At 37.7% G+C, this 9,725-nt stretch overlaps 1 protein-coding gene across 1 annotated transcript; it reads right to left on the bottom strand.

The window, feature by feature from the left end:
- Positions 1-397: 397 nt before the first annotated feature.
- Positions 398-1,011, bottom strand: lepa (leptin a). Its single transcript, XM_056478717.1, has 2 exons — positions 848-1,011; positions 398-754 (listed from the first exon to the last, which is right to left on the bottom strand). Exons 1-2 carry the CDS (start codon positions 989-991, stop codon positions 398-400), a joined length of 501 nt encoding a protein of 166 aa, XP_056334692.1. The 5' UTR covers positions 992-1,011.
- Positions 1,012-9,725: the final 8,714 nt, after the last annotated feature.

Below are 9,725 nucleotides of genomic sequence, written 5' to 3'. Positions count from 1 at the left end.
ATACTGTGTAGGAAAAAAATATATATAATACTATATACATATCTGTGTAATTCTGTTTTATCCTACGATGCTGGTGTTGTTGCAGCAAGAAGTAAAACGAGGCCATAATTCCAGCTTCCCAGCAGCGTCTGACCTGCTTCTTCTGGTAACACAGTGACATCATTGAGCATGCTCAGCAAGTGCTGATGTCATCCTGCAAGCAGCAAGTATGTGTGCAAGTATCGGATTGCCAGTGCTTGTTTACATAGCAAGGACAAGATTGCTTGGCATCCCAAGCTATGTTTTTAGCCTTCCATCAGGTAATGCATCCATTCTTTTTACATAATAGCAATGCTTTGGTCTATAAATATATAGTTTTTTTTTTTTTTTGTAATAAATAGTATACTATAACTGCTAATCAGCAGAATTTCAGCTGATCCAGATTATCGATCAGCTTTTGCATAAACTGTTTCAGTCTGTTTAAAGACATGTACTCTAAAGTAAAGGGATAGGAAGCGCTGTCCTCTAGAAAAGCGTCCAGCGCTTTCCCATTTGTTGATTCCTTCAGTGTGCAATCCATGCCTTCTAGGTAACCCAGAAGTGTGGATAAATCTCTGCGTATCTGGTCTACATGCTTATTTGGAAACTTCTGAAGAACCTTGTGGAAGGTATTAATGGTTTCCATGATGGAGCCGAGCCCTTGGATGGGTTTGTCAGCGGGAATCTCTGGATAATGTCCTGGATCCCCAATGATCAGCGTTGGAAGTAAATTTTGCTGTGAGAGAAGATGAGATAGAAAGAAAAATTAAGTCTCGATGAATTTTACATGCATTAGTTCATGTTAAATTTATGAGTTCTAACTCGTTACCCCGTCAATGTGTTCCCTGATTCTGACGATGATGGTCTTTGCCTGCAGTTTGACATTTTTCAGGTCATCCTGATGAACGGGAATGCAATGAATCAAACTGAGCATGCTCAAAATGCAGGTGGAGCGGAGAGCTGGAAAACGCATGCTTTCTGTGTGCTCTTTGCAACTGTCCAGCAATACCTGTGAAAAGAAAACATTATTTGAATTCTATATTCAAATGTAATAAAAAAAAAAGTATTTTAATTCTTATTTAATTTAATTGTCTTATTTAATTCATAAACAAATTAAAACCAGTAATGTGAAAAAAAAAATTACATTACTAAATGTAAAAATGTTATGTAGTTCTAATATTTTTTAATAATAATATAGTATTTTCTACATTGTAAGCATTTATTTTTTTATTAACCTTATAAGATTACTTTTTATAGGAAGATAATGTGTACTAAACAAATCCACATTTAATTTAACGTATTAGTTACTGTTTTAATTGTGAAATTTACTAGCAATTTTAGAGTGAAATTTGTTTTTAATGCAATTGTAATTTTTTTTTATCCCTAAAAATGCTTCATCCTTTAGTATATTTGCATCCTCACAAACTCTATTAAGAAATCCAGCATATGAAGTTGTCCAATCATTGAACTATCTTGCAATCAAGGATTGAAATTTCAGTGGCTCTGCAATCACAATTAATCTGCAAGACCTTCTCAAGTCTTGCTAAGTTAGATAAAAGAATAGACCAAGAATTCTAATAACTAATGAGATGGAGGCTGTAAGCCATTACAATAAGCATCTCCGCGTACCTCAGGCCTCTCTAGTCTGCAACATCAAAAAATCTAATATACTCAATTTTACTTCTAAATTAACAAAACTACAGCCCCCGTGCCTACATTTGGATTCCAATATCTTGCAAATTCCCTAAAGTGCATGTTGCTCTTGTATAAACAATGATTGCTTAATTCCGAAAGCTCTTTAATCTTATTGTATTCCCATTGTGGAATATTAAACCTAGTTTCTAAATCAAATGAACAGGAAAATAGCATTCTAAAGACTATAAATGAAAACACTACACTGTTACCTCATAGCAGTGTCAGATAGTGTATGAGTGAAGGTGGCTTACCTTTGAGATGTGAGGACTGTATGATGCCGGGCTCCATGAGTGCTTGGACTTATATAGCTGATAGCCGTTGACTCATGTGTGAATCACCTCAGCTTTCCCCTGCCTGATTCTCCTAGAGCAGAACAAGCATGAAGGGGGGAAACACCCCCACTGACACCTCAATTTCAACTCATCTCACGTATGCATGCATTACAAATATATGTAACTGTTATACATACCAATCACTGATGGTGTCTGTGGAGGAATGTGTTGCGGTTCATTATGAATTTGTAGCTGTTAAAACAAGGAGCTAGTCTTATGACAGAATTGGTCCCGAAGGGATGCACTCTGTTGAGGAACTTGCCAAAATAAGTAAAACAGTTTCACATATTTATTAAGAAGATGTTGATATGTATTCATACTCTGGGTGTTGGGATATAGACTGTACACCAAGTAATATTTGTACAATTGTTAAATAAATGCAATACAGACCACATATATTTAATAACCTGTCAGTTATAGATAGACTAGCATGGTCAAGCAAACCTTGGTGAAGCTTGCAGCACTGTCCTTCTTGATGCTGAAAACACAAGCTAGTGTAACCCCTCTACTTTTACTTGCCCCATTCAAACCCGTGTTTCTGACTTGGGGGAATGACGTACTAACAGAGACTTGAAAGACCGCAGCCTCTGCCATCAGTCACTAGTTCACCTCTTGAGGCCAAGGGAGTGAGGTTTACTCCCCTATTTGGTTGCCCTCATTGAACTTAACCCTAAACCTCATTCCAACCATTCATGACACCAATGTAACCCTTCTGCTTTTGCTTGCCCCGCTCTAAATGAGATTCTGATTAGCTTTTCCGGTATGGCGGCATGTGGGTGTGTGCACCTACAAGGAGGGTAAAGATCGCAGTCTCTTGCATCACATAACTCCAACATGCGGGCCTCCATTACTTTTACCCCTTACCTCACTCTCATTCCCCACATTCTGGGGCTGGTTCTGCTTTCCTCGGACCAAGCGAGATTTGAAATAGCATGGCGAAGGGGGGTGCAAGCTAACAAAAATGCTAAGACCGCAGCCTCTACCGTCAATAGCTAGTGCATCACTTGAGGCCAGGTGAGGGATGTTTTTTAAACAGCGTCTATTTTCTGGGAGTGAGATTTACTTACACAACTCCTATTCCTAGCCGCCATTACACTCCATCAAACTGGCACTTATTGGGCCATGCTAACAAACATGTTAAAGTCTGTAGCCTTTACAGTTAGTCAGTGTGATTGAATTTTTACTGGCCTCTTTACACTCAAATCCTTCTGGGTCACCAATTTATCACCTCTACTATACTATTCCCATTCGGAGTGGGGTAAAAACTGGCATTTCAGGCATAGAAGGTAGACATTGATGACCACAGATTTTACCATCAGTAGCCAGTGCATCTCTTGAGGCCAGGAGAGGTAGATTTGCTCACATAAAATGTTCAAATAATTCTGGGTGACGGCACCATTTCATTGGCTGTGGTTTGGTAGCTGGACTGAGCTGTTGGGGAACTAGTTGTTGTCAGATCTTGTAGAGTGTCACCCCCTCTTGTGGATCATTTATGTAGTGTTGTGTAGTGTGAACACCACATCGATTAAAAAACACAAAATCAAGTCATGTAGTGTGAACAGCGCAGTGATCTGCCGATGTTTAAAATCTTGTAGTGTGAACTAGGCTTTACTCACATAAAAACTTCAAATTCTTCTGGGTCATGGCACCAATTTATCAACTCCAGGTCTACTGTACTTTTCCTATTCAGAGTAGGATTAAAAACTGGCATTTCTGGTATAGAAAGATAGACAATAACGACCACAGCTTCTACCATTAGTAGCCAGCACATCTCTTGAGGCCAGGAGAGGTAGATTTACTCACATAAAATGTCAAATCATTCTGGTTCACGGTACCAACTGATCACCTCATGTACTTGTCCCATTCAGAGTAGGATCAGAACTAGCATTTCTGGCATAGAAAGGTAGACACTAAAGACCATAGCTTCTACCGTCAATAGCCAGTGCACCTCTTGAGGCCAGGAGAGGTAGATTTACTCACATAAAAACTTCAAATCCTTCTGGGTCATGGCACCAGTTATCCCCTCCAGGTCTATTGTACTTTTCCCATTCAGAGTACAAAAAAACTGGTATTTCAGGCATAGAAAGGTAGATAATTAAGACCACAGCTTCTACCATCAGTAGCTAGTGCACCTCTTGAGGCCGGGAGAGGTAGATTTACTCGCATAAAAACTTCAAATCCTTCTGGGTCATGGCACCAGTTATCCCCTCCAGGTCTACTGTACTTTTCCCATTCAGAGTAGCATTTAAAAACTGGTGTTTCTGGCATAGAAAGATAGACAATAAAGACCACAGCTTCTACCATCAGTAGCCAGTGCACCTCTTTAGACCAGGAGAGGTAGAATTACTCACATAAAAAACTTCAAATCTTTCTGGGTCATGGCACCAATTTATCCCGTCCAGGTCTACTGTACATTTCCCATTCAGAGTCGGGTTAAAAACTGGCATTTCTGGCATTGAAAGGTAGACACTAAAGACCACAGGTTCTACTATCAGTCACTAGTGGACTTCTAGAGGATGTACTCGTATATTTGCACTAGTCAATTTAAGACCCTGACACACCAATCAAATAGATGGCCAATGTAATCCCTTAAGTGTTGATGGGCTTCATTTTACAGTGACCTCTCAGCAAAACACTTTAAGCATTTTGAATTGTTTTTGAATGAACATGTTGGTTAGCCAAGGATCCTTAAAACAAAGGACCATGTTAATACTGCAAACTCTTTTTATATCTACACACTTTGTATTGGAGAATTATATTCACGTAATATTCTCAAACCACTTTTTCTCCTCAAGAAAATATGTTTTATAGATTCACATTTCCCCCACTACTTTTGCAATGCATTTTTTTGTTTCAATTAAATGTTTAATGCAATGATTCTCAATGAAGCTGGCTTTGGTTTAAAGTTTCTTGAGTATAAGGTTTGGTACTTCAAAATGTACTAACGTAAAGACTTAGATTTTTTGGTCCTCCACATCAGGTTATATCACATCATATGTATCTAAGAATCTCTTCAATTTGCAGCTTTCATTCATTCATTCATTCATTCATTCATTTTCCTTCAACTTAGTCCCTTTATTCATCAGGGGTCGCCACAGCGGAATGAACCGCCAACTTATCCAGTGTATGTTTTACACAGCGGATGCCCTTCCAGCTGCAACCCAGTACTGGGAAACACCCATTCACTCTCATTTACACACACACACTACCACCTATTTAGTTTATTCAATTCACCTATATCGCATGTATTTGGACTGTGGGGAAAACTGGATGACTCGGAGGAAACCCACGTGAACACGAGGAGAACATGCAAACTCCACACAAAAATGCTAACTGACCCAGCCAGGATTCAAACCAGCGACCTTCTTGCTGTGAGATGACAGTGCTAGCCACTAACCACTGAGCCACCGTATTGCCTTTACAGCTTTCAAACATGCCAAAATGAAAAGGAGACAACTGTATTGGTGCTACCATGTGGAATTATACGATGGAGGAAATCTTCATGGAGATATGGTAATAATTCAGTTCCACTGTCCTTATAATACGCCATAAAGGTTAGTTTACACACGTTTTCCAGTCGATTTATAGTTCAGTTTTTTTTAATAACATTAAGCATGTTGTTAAAGACAGAAAGGAATGATTGGTCAAAAAGCAACATTTAGTCTTGCGTGTTTCATGTTCACAACACAAGAACTTAGGAATCAAAATCACACACAATCTGACTTTCATAACAAAACAAAAAAAAAAAGATTTTGAAAAGGAGATTTTTTTGTTATGCTTTTGGAAAAATTGCTGTGCACTCCAAAATTTTTTGTTTACAGCTTTGCTCACAAACTTTCTACTGACCCTCTGGTATTTCATATGAATGCCCACGCGTCCAAAGACCTGATTTTCAGAAATGCTGATACAGAGTATTATTACTGTCCTTGCTGTCCACCCCTGCAGACGGCGCTGCTTTTTCCCTGTTTTTCAACTCTGCATTTGGAGGAGCACAAAACTGCACATTTATGGACAAAATTCTGCGTCAGAGGATGTGAGCAACACCAAGCTGAATGTCACATGTGGAAGTCTTGAATTTATGGTAATTGTCACAAAGCAAAATCACTCCTAATTAAATAATCGTTAGATTAAGGTGTCAAATAAGGGACACGTTGGAAAGAGGCAGTGTTGGGTCACTATGGAACATTGATCTAGAGTTTGGGAAGTATTGCGCAGTCAGGTGTTGGTGTTGTGAGTCACAGGATGTCCTGCCGTGGGTGGTCAGTTGTAATGACAGATCTAACTTTCTTGTGCAAGTTTGTTTACTGAGCCCCCATATTTAATATTTTACTTTTATACATTTAGGGGCACACCAGTTTTTTTTTTTTATTCTAACTGCTGCAGCGGCAGTATGGCAAGCCGTTTTGACATTTAATCTAAAACCCGTACTAGTATTCAATTAAATTAAATTCACCTTTATTTGTATAGCGCTTTTACAATGTAGATTGTGTCAAAGCAACTTCACATAGAAGATGATAGCAAATTGAAACAGTGTCAATTTTCAGAGTCTAAGTTCAGTTCAGCTCAGTTCAGTGTGGTTTAATAATCACTACTGAGAGTCCAAACACTGAAGAGCAAATCCATCAATGCGCAGCTCTACAGATCCCGAACCATGCAAGCCAGTGGCGACAGCAGCGAGGAAAAACTTCACCAATTGGCGAAAGTAAAGAATTAAAAAACCTCGAGAGAAACCACGCCAAACATCTTGTGCAGAGCTGCAGTATCTATTTTCATGTTACTAGTGCTTATTTTTTAGATACTAGTATCTTTTCCATTAAGGACTAGTGCTTATTCATTAGATACTAGTACTCATCCTTTAGATACTAGTGCCTATTCTTTAGATACTTGTGCCTACTCTTTAGATACTAGTGCCTATTCTTTAGATACTTGTGCTATTCTTTAAATAGTGCTTATTCTTCAGATACTAGTGCTGTATATATTAATATTTAAAAATATATAATTACTAAATAGATACTAGTTCTTATTTATTAGTTGTGTTTATTTTAATAGTGACTACTAACTATTCTGTTGTTACTAGTAACATTTTTTTTTAATTATAGTGCTTATTCATAAGATACTAGTATCTATTTAATAGATAGTACTTATTACATAGATAGTGGTATCAATTCATTAGATACTAGAAACTATTACAGTGAATGAGTATGTACAGTATGGGTGTTTGTCAGTACTAGGTTGCAGCTGGAAGGGCATCCACACATATGCTGGATAAGTTGGCGGTTCATTCTGCTGTGGCGACCCCTGATGAATAAAGGGACTAAGCCAAAGGAAAATGAATGAAATCATTAGAATATGAAGTAACCATCATGTTCCATGATCCAAAGATTCATACATTCATTTTCTTTTCAGCTTAGTCCCTTTATTATTCTGAGGTTGTCACAGAGGAATGATGCCCTTCCAGCTGCAACCCATCACTGGGAAACATCAATACACATTCATTCGCACACATAGACTATGGCCAATAGCTTATCCAATTCACCTACACATGTCTTTGAACTTGTGGGTGAAACTAGAGCACCTGGAGGAAACCCACGCGAACAAGTGGAGAACATGCAAACTCCACACAGAAATGCCAACTGACCCTGCCGAGGCTCTAACCAAGTGACGACCTTGCTGTGAGGTGACAGCACTATCCACTGTGCCACCATGTCACCATTGATCCAAAGATATTTTATACATTTCTTAATGTAAAAATATCAAAATTAATTTTTTTTGATTAGTAATTTGCATCACTGAGTACTTAATTTGCACAATTCTAAAGGAAAGTTTCTTAGTATTTGTATTTTTATTTTACCCCCCGATTCCAGATTTTTCTAAATATTCAAGAATTTCGATCTCAGCCAAATATTGTCTTAACAAACCATTTATCAATGTAAAGCTTATATTTATTCAGCTTTCAGATGTGCCGATTTATTGAATAAACCTAAAAAATAAATAACCGTATAAATAGTTTCATGGACCAGAGTCACATTATTTAGGGCAGTTTGGAAAACTTGCATTGAATAAATTGCATAATATGATTTCACATTAGTTTCCCATTGACGGGTTTCAGCAGGAAGGGCATTCACTGCATAAAACATATGCTGAAAGAGTTGGCGGTTCATTCCACTGTGGCAACCCCAGATTAATAAAGGGACTAAACCGAAAAGTTAATGCATGAATGAATGAATTCACATTAATTTAGGCATCTGATTCTGGTAGATTTTAGGAATCTGATAGGAATCTTAGCATCTAAGGCACAACAGATAAGAGAGTCAGGGTCAGTCTAAATGGTTTTATTTTTTATCTTTTTTTGTGTTTTTGTTTACTATAAAGACAGATCTGTACTGACAAATTACATTTAACGTTTCTTCAGAAATGTGTTCCTGTAACTGATGCTATGTGCATAACTTTTTTCCCACAGGATTTCTAAAATGAAGAATGATGAGACAAATTTAGCATATCAGTATAAACTGGAATGTGCGAACATGGCCGGGAAATGTCCTCATCCGGTATGTAGTCGGTATGCAACATCCAGCAGCACGCACTACTGTAAATCCCTAGAGGCTCAGTCGCGTGACCAGCCAAATGTGTAGCATTCGAGACGCTGTTCTTCCGTTAGCATTATGCTAGCCAGATGTTGCACTACATCTGGTCTGTGTTGTGCTAATTATTTTAAACCGACACCTGGTTTCCGCCAATAGCAGTGGTCTTGTTATTCTTCACGCTCTGCCAAAGTTTACGGGAATTTAGTGAAAAGGACAGCAAAGGAATTGTTTCTATTTCTGTAGCCTGTAGGTTGTGCTATTTTTGTCATTTTTGAGGCTATAACTGCTAATGCGTGTTTCTATTTCTGGAGCTGGAGTTTCGTCAAGATCTCCTGTGATTTAAAAGTGAGAGGAACACAGATTGTTCAGGAATGCTATGTATCCTTGTGTCACTCAAACTTTATTCACAAAACAATACTGAGTTTTAACAGACTGCATGTACAGTACATACAGTATAGGCTACACTGTAAAATATCTGTTAACAGTTTCTGAATTTTGTGATTCACAAGTGTTTTCCATTTATTTATGGTTTTGAATTGCATTATGGAACCTTGATCTCTGCTCTGTCGACTTTTGATGTTGAAAATTCAACTCTACAGTTTAACAAAGTGACTATTGACATTTTAGTAACAGTTTTAATAGATACATGGTAAAGATATCTAAAGTTGAATAAGAGTTATGAGGTAAAGAATCCTGTATAACAGAACAATTATGCGTCAGATTAATACTCCTGCAAAAATGTTGCTTTGTGATATTCCATCAGCTAGCAAATACAGTCAAGCCCGAAATTATTTACACCCAGGGGTGGATTTAGTGATTTGGGGGCCTAATTTCCTAAAATGCACCATTTGTACCTTAATTTATTTTGCTGTTTGCTTTTATTTGTTTGCTCAATATCCTTTTCTACATTTAATGTTAATGCAAAATAATAATGACATGTAAAGAATCTTGTAAAACTTTTTAAAAGATTTGTTTTCTTAAAATGAATTTACAACTGAGAATAATAAATTAACTCTTTCGTTTTTTTTAAACTAAGTCTTTACAGATTTGTCTACTGGGCTGCTCCATAATTGAGGGTGGGGGACACATTAGCACA

The sequence above is a fragment of the Danio aesculapii genome, chromosome 18 (genome assembly GCF_903798145.1).
Source record: "Danio aesculapii chromosome 18, fDanAes4.1, whole genome shotgun sequence".
In the NCBI taxonomy this organism is placed as follows: Eukaryota; Metazoa; Chordata; class Actinopteri; order Cypriniformes; family Danionidae; genus Danio; species Danio aesculapii.
The sequence above is the reverse complement of the archived record's forward strand: the minus strand, read 5'-3'. Positions and strand labels throughout refer to the sequence as shown.

Bases quoted from the DNA above. Each gene is read 5' to 3' on its own strand.
- lepa (XM_056478717.1), bottom strand. From the start codon at position 991: ATGCGTTTTCCAGCTCTCCGCTCCACCTGCATTTTGAGCATGCTCAGT. The intron at 755-847 runs GTAACGAGTTAG...CTTCTCTCACAG, and splicing joins TCAGGGAACACATTGACGGG to CAAAATTTACTTCCAACGCT.